The sequence below is a fragment of the Pantherophis guttatus genome, chromosome 1, assembly GCF_059756535.1.
Source record: "Pantherophis guttatus breed Tessera chromosome 1, ASM5975653v1, whole genome shotgun sequence".
Taxonomy (NCBI): domain Eukaryota; kingdom Metazoa; phylum Chordata; class Lepidosauria; order Squamata; family Colubridae; genus Pantherophis; species Pantherophis guttatus.
The window spans coordinates 294796632-294812901 of record NC_142063.1 but is presented as its reverse complement, the minus strand read 5'-3'; the positions used below and the strand labels follow the sequence as shown (position 1 = coordinate 294812901).

Sequence of the window (16270 nt, the reverse complement as noted above, 5' to 3'; positions counted from 1 at the left end):
AGCTGATGGTTCCAATATTCCATCTCCTTTAACAATGAACTGAAAAGTCTGGTTCTGCCTAACAATAGAAACAGCTCCTGGTACACTGGTCAGCAAATCAGATCGCCAGACCTTCCTGCCTTGTAGCTCCCAACTTCTGTAAAAGAACTACTTTTCCATTGTTTGCAATACATGTTTTTTCTTCTCAGTTTTGGGTTCGTTATTTATTCGATCAAATCCATGATGCCTATACTCCTGGAGAGGGCAAATAGTCTCATAACTGCTACCAGCATCTGAAGTGAAGTTAATATGCTGTAGAAGTTTTGCAAATGATCCTTGATTTACCAGAATTCTATTGGTTATTTTGAGGAGGAAATATTTTCTTGCCTAGTTTCAACAGTGGTGCTATCTTTATATAAACAGAGCAAATCCCATTCCATTCTCGCAGTAAAGATGTTTACCTAGCTGGGTAACATTTGTAAGCAGGTGACGATGCTCAGAGAGCACCAGACTCCAAGGTGCTACATCATGGGTGTTAAACTCAATCACGTCACGTGACATTTTTTGCCTTTACAGAGCCGGGGTGGGCATGGCCTGCGCGTGACACATCTGGCCCGCAGGCCACCAGTTTGACACCCCTGTGCGACATTTCATTAAAATTCTTAACTAACATGAGCTCAAGAAATTAAGTGACCCATAGTTGGCAAAAGCAACTTCTAGCTGTTTAGCATTTAAAAAGGCTTACATTTTATTATGTTTTATGTTAAAATTGACCTTTTTAGGATTATTTAAATTTAGTTACATTGCATTACATCACAATATATAAAAGAAAACTCATGTTGATAATTGAAGTACAAAGATTTATTTTGTGTCACTTATATGTGGCCCTTGGCAAGCTTTAAAAGATAGTATGTTTCAGTCACCCACACTATTCCATGATCTACATTCAATGCTCGCTCTCTTCTTCTTGTGCCATATCTGTCATCACACATTGGTGATCATGTTGGCGATCCTATTTTAACCAGCAGCCGCATGAAAAAGTACTGCTGAGTTTTGTCCAAACCAGTCCCTTAGATACCCTCTTTAGAAAGTGAATAATCAACAAGAGACTTTAAATAAAAATATTTTATGCTTGCACTGTGACACCAAAGGAAAAAAAATCTTAAAATGATAAGATACTTGTGATGAGCTTGGTTTATTATATCATCTAACACCACATACAAGTGCGTATGATCTTACATGGGAAGGTTATAATGCCTGACTACTTTGTGTTTTCTTTTACTTGAAATATAGATAGTGGGGTCTTGCATAGTTTATAGCAAATCACTGATTCACTTACTAAGTGTACTGTGCTATTTGGCAACAGATTCCTAGGCATTCAAATAGTCTTTCAGGACTTGGATCGCCTGATATCAGGCAGAGAGCTCTATCACAGAGATGGCTTTTGAAAGAGCCCTGCTGCTAAAGGAAGAGCTAGCTTATATGTTAACATATTAATCCTTTAAAAGAAATTCAACAATTCTGAAATTATAGGCATACAAAACTGAGATCATGTCCTATATCCCAAAAGGTTTTCTGGAAAACAGGATCAGGAGAATGCATGGCAAGCATTAGGAGTCTTCTGTGTCATTCAAGAATCACCGGTTCAATGATTGGCGCAGCTCTTCATACATTATTTGGTCCTAATAATGGCAATAAATGAAGGAAAAATTGAAAACTCCTTTAATAATGCAATACTTTAAAGCGCTAGTAATTATTTTAACTTTGCTCCAGGAAGAAATATATAATCATGTGTTGGCAATGATTTGGCTATCCATTTGGAAGGTGAAGCAAAGGGAAAGCTAAGCATTTTTAGAGTATAATTTGCTTTTTTCCCCCTTTTATAAACTGGTATTACACTGTTACATCAGTAGATTAAAATATGCATATTGCTGTCTAAGCAGTTCCTATTGTCAGCATGCTCTGCTTCCTTACTTCAAGACAAGCTCTATGATATATTTTGCATTGTTCTGTTAAAAAGCTACTTAAAAGAAACCAGGCAAAGTAGAACTGTAATCACAATGTAAAAGATTGCTATAATTTAATTCAGAAGTCAATATTAAGAGAGCTAAGCGCTGGGGGTGAAGTGTTGAGATCAGCAATTTCGTGCAAACTCATCATGTGAGGAACTGAAGGGATTTTTAAAAAAAAAAAATCCACATCAGGCTTTCCTAACACCGTGTCTTGCAACTGACAGTCATGTCCTCTGCCCACTCCCACCCCCAACTTTCAATATCTACATGAAGTCACTGGAGGTAGTCGTCTGTTGGTTTGGTGTAGTACCACCGATATGCGAATGATACTCAGTTATAATTTCTGTCCTCAGCTGCCCAAGTGAAGTTACTGAGGTTCTTTCCAATAATTGGATGGGAAAGAACAGGTTGTGGCTCAATCTTGCCAAAATCTAGATTTTGTGTCCCTCAGATCTGGGATATATCCTGTTTCCCCCAAAATAAGCCCAATTGAGCTTCTGAGCACATGGCAATAAGGCCAAGCGCTTATTTCAGGGTTGAAAAAAAAATATAAGGCAGGGTCTTATTTTCGGGGAAACACGGTATAAAGCCCGGAAATAAAACATGTGAAAAAGGCCTTCATCCTGCAATGGACAGACAATGGGTAAAATGAAGATGATGATGAAAGCCTAGGAATAGGTTACTTGAAGGACTGCCTTCTAAGAACGACTGCACATCCCACATGATCCCATAGGCAGGGCATGCAGCCAGGTTCTTTTAAATCTTGTTATCTTATGGGATCTATGAAGCATGCCTTTTCTGTGGTTGCTCCTGCCCTCTGAAACAATCTGCCCCCCCAACCCCGATATAAAAGTTCCAACTTTACTCGCCTGTAAAAAAGCTGTTAAGATCTGGTTCTTTTTTCAGGCATTGAGGCCAGTTGAATGAGAGATACTTTGTGACTTGTTTTGTTATGTTATGTATTTGGTTGCTATTTTATATTTGGTATTTATCACATCACATTAACTTCCTCTTGCCCACATACACACATCAGAGTTTCTAATGAAATGTAATGGAATGTACCGGTATTTGATTATAATTCAAAATTCAACTACTCCAATCAGTCTGAGTTACTGTGAACACATATACATTGTATTTAGTATGGATTGCTGCAGTGATTCTGGAAGATTATGTTACATTTCTGATAGATAGATGATAGATTGATAGATAGATAGATAGATAGATAGATAGATAGATAGATAGATAGATGTGTGTGAGTGAGTGAATGAATGAGTGAGTGAGAGAGAGAGAGGAGAGAGAGAGACAAAGTGTGTAGATATTTGGGCTTTCCTTTTTGAATTATAGAAATATTTGCTAGGATGGAATAATAGTAATAAAGGAAATTGAGATGAGTAAAACTGAACATAATTGTTAAGAAAATGCTAGTTCTAGTTATTAACATTGAGGAATGAGAGACAACAGCTGGCTGGAATAGAAAAATAGTTCTAGAAGATTTGCTGAACAAAAGGCTACAATAATGTCTAATTGTTAACAGGTGCAAAAGCATAATAAAACACTGATAAATGGAGTAACTTACAAAATACACTGCTCAAAAAAATAAAGGGAACGCAAGCAGAAGACATCCGAGATCTGAATGAATGAAATAGCCTTACTAAATACTTTGTTCGTTACAGACAGTAGTTTTGTGTTCCCTTTAGTTGTTTGAGCAGTATATAAACTACTGTCTGTAAAGAACAAAGTATTTAATAAGGCTATTTCATTCATTCAGATCTCGGATGTCTTCTGCTTGTGTTCCCTTTATTTTTCTGAGCAGTATGTTACAAGAACATTACTTGCCAGTGTTCAGGCTAGAAGTTTTGAAACAGTTCTGGAGAACATCATTTTCCATTGATGGAAAGTGATAATCTTGAAAAGTCCTTGTTTGCTTCTGTTATATTTTGTTGGGATTAAGGTGATCTTTCCTTCACAACCACTCATTCAGCGATTGTTTGAACTTGTAATGGTACTGAACAAGCAGTACTTATAACCTGGTCTTCAGAATTCTGCTTGTCACAGTGTCCTTGCATCACATGATTGTGAATGTTGCAGCATCCCACAGTCATCATTTGTGATCTTTGCTGGCTTCCAACAAGCAAAGTCAATGGGGAAGCCAGCAAACATGGTGTCTTTGTTTAAGGACCTATGGTAATTTGCTTAATTCTAACCAAGCATGTTAGAAATATTGCTAAGTGGTGCAGTCATGTGATGTGGCATTTTATAACTGCATCACCTAGCAATGCAATTTCAGTCCCAATTATTAAGAACTGAAGATTACCTGTATTGGGAATTTAGCATAATAATAATCCTTTCAAAAACCACACCTTCCTTCCTAAAACATTTCTGCAATAGTCATACTTACCACCAGTACAGTTGGGAAAAAAATGGTGTGGCATCGGGTGAAAGTCTTAAGTGAATAAAGGCATCATACTTCGAACAATTAAGATACTTGGTGCATTTTACATTTCACTCAAAGTTGATCTATGGCATATTACTGTGTTTTCCTAAAAATAAGACCCTGTTTTATATTTTTTTGAACCCTGAAATAAGCACTTGGCCTTATTGTCATGCGCTCAAAAGCCTGATTGGGTTTATCACGGGATGTCTCATTTTGGGAGAAATGGGGTATATGAGATTTTAAAGAAGTATGAAGCTCCGGGCCATGCATATTTCTTTACAATGTTCTATGAACAATCTGGATCACCAACTGAAAATTTAAAAGTATTTACCTTTGGAGTTATAGAGGATTTCACTTTCTTAAAAGCTTCTTCAAAATGTATTTTGCCAACTCTAATTTCCCCTGTGAAGACTGCAGTACAAGAAACACTTACTATAATTGAAGAAAATGATAACTTTGATAAAATAAAATGTATATTGATCAACAAAATATTAAGAATGGAAGGAGAAACAAAAGTTCTTTATTAATAAGACAATTTGCCACAGAACTATTTTTTTCTCTCTACTTATTTTTCGTGCATTTCCATGTTTATTTGCTAGAGTTATGAAGTTGTTGAAAAAACCCTCTAATTTGCTAGAGTGCGTCCTCAGGTCTAATTCAATGGGAAATATCCCCTGATCAATTCTGTTTATAAGATTTATCAAGAGAAGGCCAAAATCAAGAAGTTTGAAAATTTTGCATACAACTAATTCAGTATCCATTCTTCTACAGTCTTCTGCTTAAAGAGGTGAGAATCTTGAATTCACAGTTATTTCAAGCACTCTGCAAGAGTTGAGTTACACTATGTAATGAACTACAGGCACTGGAAAGAAACAGCATCCATTTTCAGAAACAACTATTTTCCACTGGCTATTCAATGAGGGCAGCTGTCTGCTCAAAAGTGCCTAAAAGACTTTGCCCTGGATTATATATTAAGACAGCACTGAAACATAGTTAAGTAGCATGTGCCCTTTCTCCTTCTTCCATTAAAAAATAAGGATATATTTAATAAATAACTCACCACAGGATTTTAATATCACCATCAGCTAAAAGGTGATAAAACCAGGGTTGGTTTTTAAAATTAATACTAATGTATTTTTTTCCTTTTTTATCATAGGGTCTATGGCTACTTTGTTTGGAATTCTTAGCTTTTGACTATTAACTGGCACTTTATAAAGGCTTATTTATACATAAAACTCCATGAGTGAAAATAGTATAAGTAGCCCTCAACTTACAACCAGTTGTTTAATGATTGTTCGAAGTTTCAACAGCACTGAAAAAAGTTAGTCACAACTGGTCTCGCACTTATGACTAACACAGCATCCTATGACCATCTGTCCAAAATTCAGGTGCATGGAAAGCAGCATATTTGCAACGTATTTACAATGGTTGCAGCACCCTGGGATCGTGTGATCGCCATTTGTGACCTCAGTTGGCTTCTGGCAAGCAAAGTCAATAAGCAAAGTCAGAGTTAGAGTTACTTAGCAATAGCAGTGATTTGCTTAACGACTGGCAAAAAAGGTCTTAAAATTGAACATAACTCACTTAACAACCGCCTTACTTAGTAATGGTTATTTTGGTTGCAACTGTGGTTGTAAGTCAAGGACTACCTGCAATGATATGATTATTTCTAATCTAATCCAACTCTCCATTCCCAGCTAAACCAATTAACCTTATTCTATTCTTCATAGAGTTTGCCTACAAAAAATGAAATGTAGCAAGAAAACCAGAGGCACAAGTGCAATTTGGAAAACACTGTTTTTGATACAAACACACCCACAAAAACATCGTAAGATGTTCATTAGATCAAACCCAGTTAAAACCGTCATAACAAAACAGTACAGTCAGCGTTTTCTTTTAATTAATTTAAAACCTAATCTTTAAAAGCAGTGCATTACTACAGAATGTTAATTGTGGAAATAAATTTTTGATCTGTTGGCATTAATGAAAAGTAAAGAACTAGTTAATCCTCTTCACTTTGTGATTTGTCTTCAATCTTAAATCTGAAAACAGATGTCATATTGTTTGAAACTGAATCCAAATTACTTATATGTAGATCATACTGAGAGGAAACTGCTTGAAAATATTTAAGTGAGAGTAATTTAGTTTCTATAACCTCCTGGTTCTTCCTTGCTCTACAGTGTCTACAAACAAAAGAGGCAATTATATTAGTGGTCATGCATCACCAGGATTATTTCACAAAGCTTCTAGTAAACATTACCATAGATTTGTTTATTAATGATTGGTAGAAAAGAGACAGAAATGGAAAAGTTTGCTTGAATTATACTGCTTGCTCAAGTTTCTATTTAGCAAGAGCAACTCTTGCATGCCAGACTGAAATTTCAACTGCATTTCTGTTTTTTCTTGTACCAAAGAGAGTTCTACTTATCAGTGTATTTTATTCTAAATCACATCCCTAGTTCAGTTAAATTCCAGACTGTCTATAGGTAGTCCTCGATTTAAAATAGTTCATTTAGTGACCTTTTTAAAAAAAATTTGATTTATATGCCGCTCTTCTCCAGAGACTCAGGGCGGCTTACAATGCGTTAAGCAATAGCCTTCATACTTTTGTATATTTATACAAAGTCAACTTATTGCCCCCACAAATTGGGTTCTCAATTTACCTACCTTAGAAAGGATGGAAGGCTGAGTCAACCTTGAGCCTGGTGAGATTTAAACTTACAGTAATTGCAGACAGCTGGTGTTAATCACAATGCTATCAGTCTGCTGAGCCACCAGGCTCTCTCTTTCTCATTTGAAGTTACAACAGCACTGAAAAAAGTGACTTATGACCATTTTCACACTTAGGACCGTTACAGCATCCCCATGGTCACGTGATTTACATTCAGATGTTTGACAACTGACTCACATTTATGATGGTTGCAGTATCCTGGGGTCATTTTGCAACCTTCTGACAAGCAAAGTCAATGGGGAAGCCAGATTCACTTACGAACCATGTTACTAATTTCACAACTTCAGTGATTCACTTAACAAATGTGGCAAGAAAAGTTGTAATATGGGGCAAAGCTCACTCAACAAATTTCTCACTTAATAACATACATTTTGGGCTCAATTGGGGTCATAAATTGAAGGCTACCTGTAGTGTTTTGACCGCTGAAGGCTGTCCAATATTTCACGCTCAACTCTTTTCTAGACTGCCTTTAAACATTAGCTTCTTAGTCTTGCAACAGCATACCAATGCACATTTCAGTATTTTGGATATTTCCCCCTCTTTTTCCTTCGTGGCGCAGCAGACTAAAGTGTTGTTAAGTAGCACTTAACTGCCAGCTGCCTGTAATTACTGCAAGTTCAAATCTCATCAGGATCAAGATTGACTCAGCCTTCCATCCTTCCGAAGTAGGTAAAATGAGGACCTGGATTGTGGGGGCAATAAGCTGACTTTGTATAAAAAGAACACTGCTGGGGTGGGGGTGGGGGGAAAGTCCTACTAAGCAGGGATATACAAAAGTATGAAGGCTATTGCTTAACGCATTGTAAGCCGCCCTGAGTCTCCGGAGAAGAGCGGCATATAAATCGAACCAATAAATAAATAAATAAATAAATAAATAAATAAATAAATAAATAAATATTATAGTGCTAGACAACCCAGTGTAGATAAAAAATACTAACATTTTCATGCCTACCAAACCTTTAATTAACAACTTCCTTTCACTGTTTTTAGTGTGTCTTTAGTTTAGAGCAATCATATAGCAATTCTGCACTGTGGGAACTCTGAAATAAAATAATGAAAACATGCAAAGGTTCTTAAACATCTGGTCATTAAGAAAATCTGCCTTAAGTTATAATATGCCATTTCCCCCTTCTTACTGTTCTTGTTTGCAGGACTGAACATTGTCATTTGCTGTTTTAGGGCACAAACAGAAGCTTCTCGCACTAGAGCTGAAAGATCTGCTCCTCTATAAAGAAAAAAAAGAAAAGAAAAGCACCGGTTGTTACGATTCTGCAGAGTTTGGTGAACCGGCAAATCCCACCTGGGGGTTGGCTACACCCACCCAGTTGAGTTGGCCATGCCCACTCAGTCACATGCTCAGCCAACCACGCCCACCCAGCCGGGCAGAGAACCGGTTGTTAAAAAATTTACAGTCCACCACTGACAAAAACATAACCAAATAATTGCTAGTATTCAATGGTAACAACCTGTCCTTTTAAGAAGTTGTTCAACAAACATATTTAAAATCTGTTACTGCTTTCCAAGATAGGCAGATAAACTTAAAACTGAATTATTAATCTGGAAATTCATACGGAATTTCAGTCAAAAGTTGTCATAAGTTGAGGTACCATGTGACATGACTCAATTTTACAATGGTCATAGAGCCAGTCACCATGGCCATTAAGCAAATCACATGGCTAAGTGAACCACATGGTTGTTACATGAATCCAATACATCCAATGGGGTTGAATTCTATATTGCATTGAGATAACCTGGCAGACATTGTAAATGGTTGTAGCACAGATAAAACGCTACTTTTCCAGAGACCAATCTGCCTGCTACCTTCTGTAGTAACTGAAATATCTGGGTCACTGTAGATCCAAAATCAAAATCAATCCCAGATAAACACATTAGATTATCAAGGGTGTGTGTGCCACAGGGCCATATCATACGCCATGTGCTGTTTAACATTTTTATCAGCAGCTTGAGAGTTCAGACTTTGCAAATGACAGAAAACTTGAATGGATGACTAATACTTTAAACAAGGGACAGAAGATTCAAAAAGACCTAGATCAGTGATGGCAAACCTTTTCGGCACTGAGTGCCAAAAAAGGGAGCGTGTGCGCACTTCAAGCACTTGTCTGGGCCGTAACCCAGAAGAGGAGCTGCCAATGACGCATGCGCATGCCTGAAAATGAACTTCTGGTTTCTGGCCCACGCATGCACGCCGGCCAGCTAGTCTTCCGAGTTTCTGGCGCGGAATGCGCTTGCAGCAATCAGCTGCCCCGGGCACATGCTCATGCAGGAAAATGGAAGACCAGCTCTTCCAGTTTCTGGCACTGCCACACGCAAAAAGGTCAGCTAATCGTTGCGTGTATATGCACTCCAGAAACCCGGAACAGGAATGGGCGATGCCGTGCGTGCCAGGTGACATGGCTTTGCGTGCCACTTTGGGCACGTGTGCCATAGGTTCGCCATCACGGACCTAGATAAGACTGGAACCGGCTGAAATAAATAGAATGGATTTAATACAACATGAAGAGTTGAGATCTGGGTGGGAAAAATATAAAGCACAAGTAAAGGATAGTGAAGGATTGACCTGGCAGCAGTTTATGTGAAAGAGAACTGAAGTCCTTGGCAACCACATACTAAACATGAGCTAGCAGGGTGATGCTGATACAATAAAGGAAACGCTATTGGGAAGTGCATTAACCAGAGCACAGAGTCCACATGAGAGGAAGCAAATGTTCTACTTTATTCTGTCCTGATCAGATCCCATTTGGGATACTGTGGCTGGTTCTAGACACCATCATTGAAAAAGGACAGTGACAAATTGAAGTCAGTTCATAGGAGTGCTAGCAAGATAGTAAAGGTTCTGGAACTCAAGCTCCATAAAGAACACTTAAAGAATTTGGTATATTTAGCTTACAAAAAAAGGCATCGGAGAAAGATGCCACAGCAATCTTCAAATCAGTAGAATCATACTTCCCCAACAATATCCAAATAAAGATCAGGCTCACCGATATCAAACGGAGCCATTTTATAGTAGGGTAGTTATGGTGCTGGCCTAGAAACTAGAAATTTTAATCTTGTTTTAGGCACAGAAGCCAGCTGGATAAGTTTAGGCCAATTACCCTGACTCGGTTTAATCCATCTCATGCATGGATTTCATTCTCGAGAAAATAGAGAAAGGGAATGTTATAAACAGAGTTACAGAAAATAAAGGGATATCAATCTACCGCATTTAATGCAATCTACTGCATTAAAGCTCTGAAGCCATTTTGAAATGAGTCAAGATAATCTATTCTTCAGAACTGTCCCCAATGGAGAAGTGACGGCCTTCTTATGATATAATCCTTATAGTAGCTGATCTCTGAGAGAGCTAGTGCTGAAGTTTTAAGTAGGGGTCTAATAATTTAATAATTGCCACTTTTAAACAAGGAGGCCTTCTGTCCCACTTAAAATCATTAATAACCAACATTCTTTTATCTAAAGCTGACATGCCAATAGATTAACTTGTAAAATAAAAATTAATGCAATTTAAAAATGCAATGGTTTTACTGAATTTTTTTTGTCTTGAAACAGTATGGAGAGCTTATTTAATAAGTGCTTTTGACATAGTTTGATACTGACATAATGAAATAAATATACATATAATTCTATGATGGAAGTAAGGAAATATAACCTCCTAAATGCCCGGCTACCTTCAAGGATTTTATTTTTTTTTTTTTTAAAAAGGTCTAGGATCCAAGAACTGAAAAACTAAGAAATCTCTGCACTTGTATTTGCAATTATATTTGTTTCTAATTTTGAGCACTAAATGTTTATAATGGTAAGCAAGCATCTACAATCATGCTGAAAGTTCCAATATAAATGTAAGGAAAGTCCAGATTCTACTAATGCAGCCATGTACATGAATAATACATATATTACCCTGTGATTCACATGTTCTATGCTGGAAATGATCCTTCTTCCCTGCAATTAACCAAACTATTAATTCTGAACAGGTCTGCTCCAGAACATACATGTTCCTTTATCTGCCCTCAAAACCGATTCCAAATAGGATATTACTCACGTAAAGCAATCACAGCAGGGATTGTAAGCAATTTCTTCCAAGTGCACATCAATATCAAGTGGGGGTACAGTTCCATCCTGTAACCATAAAAAAGACATTCAATAACTTTGATACATATGAGAAATCACATAATTTGATTTATATTAAATAATGTAGGAACTGCCCACATTATTTAATATAAATAAAATAAAATAAAAAAATTTATTTATTTATTTATTTATTTATTTAAAAATAAATGGGGAACTGCCAGAGGACTGGAAAAGAGCTGATGTCGTTCCCATATTCAAAAAAGGAAAAAAAAATAGACCCAGGAAACTACAGATCCATCAGCCTGGCCTTAATACCAGAGAAGATTCTGGGAAAGATAATCAAGCAACGAATCAGCGAACACCTAGAAGCAAACCAAGTAATAACCAAAAGCCAACATGTGTTTGTCAAAAACAGATCATGCCAGACTAATCTTATTACATTCTTTGACAAAGTGACAAAACTAGTGGACCAGGAGAATGCTGTCAATATAATTTACTTGGACTTCAGTAAGGCATTTGACAAAGTAGACCATAACCTAAAACTTGATAAAATAGAAAAATGTGGGTTAGACAGCATCACCACCAGATGGATTTGTAACTGGCTGACCAACCACACTCAACGTGTAATCCTCAATGGAACTGCATCTACATGGAAGGGGGTATTCAATGGGGTACCCCCGGGCTCTGTTTTAGGCCCAGTACATATTCATCAATGATTTGGACAAGGGGATAGATAGGGAACACATCAAATTTGCAAACGACACCAAGCTAGCAGGAATAGCCAACACTCCGGAAGATAGGCTTAAGATAGAAAAGGATCTTGACAGACTTGAATATCTAACAAAATGAAATTCAATGGTGAAAAAAGTTAAGATTCTACATTTAGGCAAGAAAAACAAAATGCAAAATGCAAATTTTATGAGTGCCCCTTCAATCTCCTCCTCTAGATCATTTATGAGGATGTTGAACAGTACTGTACCCAAGACAGAAGTTTGAGGTGTACCTCACTATGTTTTCCTCCATTGACACACTATACATTGGGTACAGTTGGTCAACCAATTCTGGTCATGGTACTGTCTATCTCACATTTTTCTATCTTATCAAGAAGTACACTGTGATCTACTTTGTCAAATGCCTTCCTGTTGTCCAGGTACACTATGTCTATAGCATTTCACTGTTCCATTAATTTAATCACTTTCACAGATGCCTGGCTTATCTGCAGGACTGCCTTTCACTGATTTTACAGTATATGTGGTACCTTGCTCAATAGTGGTGACTGTGAGAGGGATCTTGGGAGTCCTAGTGGACAATCACTTAAATATAAGCCAGCAGTGTGCTGCAGCTTCCAAAAAAGCCAACACAGTTCTAGGCTGCATAAACAGAGGGATAGAATCAAGATCACGTGAAGTGTTAATACCATTTTATAATGCCTTGGTAAGGCCACACTTGGAATACTGCATCCAATTTTGGTCGCCACGATGTAAAAAAGATGTTGAGACTCTAGAAAGAGTGCAGAGAAGAGCAACAGAGATAATTAGGGGACTGGAGGATAAAACATAAAGAACGGAACTATTTATGTCTAGTCTTATAAAAAGAAGGATTAGGAGTGACATGATAGCAGTGTTCTGATATCTCAGGGGTTGCCACAAAGAAGAGGGAGTCAAACTATTCTCCAAAACACCTGAGGGTAGAAGAAGCAATGAGTGGAAACTAATCAAGAAGAGAAGCAACTTAGAACTAAGGAGAAATTTCCTGACAGTTAGAACAATTAATCAGTGGAACAACTTGTCTCCAGAAGTTGTAAATGCTCCAACATTGGAAGTTTTTAAGAAGAGATTAGATAACCATTTGTCTGAAGTGGTGTAGGATTTCCTGTCTAAGCAGGAGGTTGGACTAGAAGACCTCCAAGGTCCCTTCCAACTCTGTTATTCTATATATAAGATTTCTGAGTTCCATTTTGAATGTGAAAGCTTCCTAAAGAGACCAATAATTCAAGATAATAAGTTTATAGATATTAAAGAATCACAGAGAGCAAGTTTTAAAGCAAAAGAAAAGCAATATTTTATTTTGAAAATAAGCATTGGAAAAAATGTCATCATACAACAGTGAAATTGAACAAAACACCTAATCTCAATATCAACAGAAGAGCTATATTCCTTTGAGGGACAGTTTCACAGCTGGAGTACTTCACTCAAAGGCCTTGTTCCATATGGCCATCAGCAGCACCTGTGGAGGTGAAGGGGTGGACAAACTGATGAAAGCAGTGTTGTGTTGTTGTGAAGCCCCACCCGTGTGTACATATGGCACTGCATGTGTGTCCCCCATTTATATTTTTTAAAATAAAATAAACCTAATGATTTTCCAAAAAATTACCCATTGGGAAAACCTAGTTGTACCATTAATGTTACAAGAAATTATTTATGAAAGCAGGAAAGGCCCCTGATGGAGATGGATTGTTAATAAAATGGAATTATGACTTTTATGGAAATGGAACCAGTGGTGGGTTGCTCCCGGTTTGGTCCGGTTCTTGCGAATCGGTAGTTAAAACAGCGGGAGGCTCCGCCTGGACGTCATCATGGACGATCTGCGCATGTGCAGAAGTGTGCGCGCTCCCATTACAAACTGGTAGTAAAGGTAAGTAGAACCCACCCCTGAATGAAACACATATATATTCATATTCAAGTCAGTGTTGACTCCTGGCAACTTCCCGGACTTGTTCCTGTGGTTTACTTGACAGGATATTTGAGAAATGGTTTGCCACTGCTTAGTTCTTAAGGCTGAGAGAGCCCAGGGTCACCGAATCAGTTTCATGCCCAAGGATTCAAAGTATCATGATTTCTAGCCTAATGCCTTAGCCACTGTATAAACTGGCTCTTTCATGTTGCTGGTAACATATATTTAGTGAGACTTGCATGGAACATAAATTGCCCTCCTTGTTTTAGGAAGTGTATATAGCCGTAGTGAAACTGAGCAAAGTTCCAAGTAGTTGTACTAGTTATTGTTCCATATCTTTCTTAGCGGCAGATAATAAAAAATTGATTATAACCTTAGTACAGAGGTTATTTCCTTCTTTAGTTTACCATGCACAATCCAGTTTTATTAAAAATTCTAATATCTTGTAATAGCAGGCGGATGGTAGATATTTTTACAATTCAATCTGAGAAATTTGATCTAGTTTCCTGGCATCTAGCAGGCTTTGGATATTTTTTTGAACATGTTTAAGAAAAAAAGGATTTACTTCTGTTTTTATTAACCAGTTAAGAATGCAGTATTTAAATCCCTTGGCTAAATTTATTATAAATGGTATAATTTTTCACTTATTGATACACTATGGAACTCATGAAGGAGTCCTTTATCCTTATCCTTTATATTTTTAAAATTCATTTTATTTATTAAGGAGATTTGTATGGCCATCCAACTCATTCATTTTAATCAGCATGTCATTTTAATCAGCAGCAAAATAATTTGGAAGACCATAGAAAGAGTGTTAAGCTTGATCTTGTTTCTTATGAAAAACTAACTCTTTGGGATAATCATAATTTTAATATGGAGGTTCTTTAAGTACATAGTCAGAAAAAATATTTAGATGAAATGATCTTTAAAGTTTTTTTAAAAAGCAGTGACTCACTACAAAAAGAATTTGGATTGCCTGAAATAGCTTAGCTGTAATATATCCAAATTAAAATATTTGTTGATTACTGAATTTGGGTTTGGTACATTGGCAGCCTTCTAAATTATAAATTGTACGGAAAATATCTCAGAGGAACTTAAAACTACAGTGCATTTATTCAAATTTTTGAAGAGGATTTTGAAGATAAACACTGATAATTTACAAGAAATCTGGAACGAAAAACTGGAATATGCTATTTTTTTTTAAACCCTGACATTTTAAGGAATAGCATTCTAAGGTCTTATAAATTAGAGTAGGATTCTAATTGAAATTTAGAATAGAATTCCAGGGACCTATAACATTAAAATGGAACTAATTCATTAAAAAATCTTTTTCATATTTACTGGACATCCCCGTGGTTGTTGAAGAAACAACTACATTGGCTCCATTTTTTTTTAATGCTGGAGTTATTTAAAAGAACTATCACATATGACTTGGACGTGGTCTTTATTTTGGTTTAAAGATGAGGTTGTAAAGTTAAATTATACCAAAAGCATTTTGTAGGAGCGATGCTACAATTATGTGCACTCCTGAGTTACGAGTCTGCTCTTGTGGAAGAAGGACAGGGAATCCTCATTTAATGACTACTGGTTCAATGACTCTTCAATGTTATGGTGGCACTGGGATAATTCAGAATTCTGGCTGTCACAGCATCTCTACAGTCATGTAATCCCAATTTCCAATGTTCCCTGCCAGTTTTCCATAAACACAGACAATAGGAAGTCAGCAGAAAGTCAGAATTCTAGGTCTAGAAGATCTGACATAAAGTGCATAAACTCCTCCTTCTGTCATAGAGAACTGAAAATGATATTTTAATGTAAAGAATAATTTTAATCAAAATAAATAATCAACTTACTCCTTGCATGATTAGACACAACAATATCTACATTCATTTAAAGAAAGAGGCAATAACTAATTATCCTTATAGAAAGGAAAAAGTAATTCTAATACACTTACTGGGTTTAGATTTGCAAAGCAGAAAAACAATTCTTATAAAAATGCTTACCACTTAGGCACAGGTCATAAGGAGGCCTGAGAAATTATATTAATGATAAAATTGAAAAATACTTTGACAGGTTCAAATATGAGCTTGCTTGTCCAAACTAAATCTGCCAGTCTAAATAAGGAGCAGAGTCCAACAAAGCTGGGGAAATGCAAACTCTAAGCAAACAGAATAGGTATCGTTTCCCTCCACCCACCCCCATGTACACACAACACAAATTAACCACTTTGGCTTGATTCTCTCCTCCTGCTAAGCCATATAGGCATCCTTTTAGTTGCTAAGGGTTGCTAAGGATCACAATTAACATGCCCCTTCCAGGAGCTGCTAAGTACAGGTAGCTCTCGATTTACAACAGTTC

General features: G+C 36.9%; 1 protein-coding gene across 5 annotated transcripts in view; it reads right to left on the bottom strand.

Moving 5' to 3' along the window:
* Window positions 1-1089: 1089 nt before the first annotated feature.
* NVL (nuclear VCP like) overlaps window positions 1090-16270 on the bottom strand; it is a 56618-nt gene continuing 41437 nt past the window's right edge. For 2 of the 5 annotated variants that reach the window (XM_034427907.3, XM_087883148.1), the window contains 4 exons: window positions 11211-11287; window positions 8293-8381; window positions 4757-4857; window positions 1090-1661 (listed from right to left, as the gene is read on the bottom strand). In XM_034427907.3, coding sequence (XP_034283798.2) covers window positions 1617-1661; window positions 4757-4857; window positions 8293-8381; window positions 11211-11287 — 312 coding nt within the window. In that variant the 3' untranslated portion in view covers window positions 1090-1616. Of the gene's footprint in view, window positions 1662-4756; window positions 4858-8292; window positions 8382-11210; window positions 11288-13275; window positions 13466-16270 lie in introns of those variants that run through there. The other 3 variants (XM_034427908.3, XM_087883149.1, XM_060692468.2) reach the window with 2 other exon arrangements.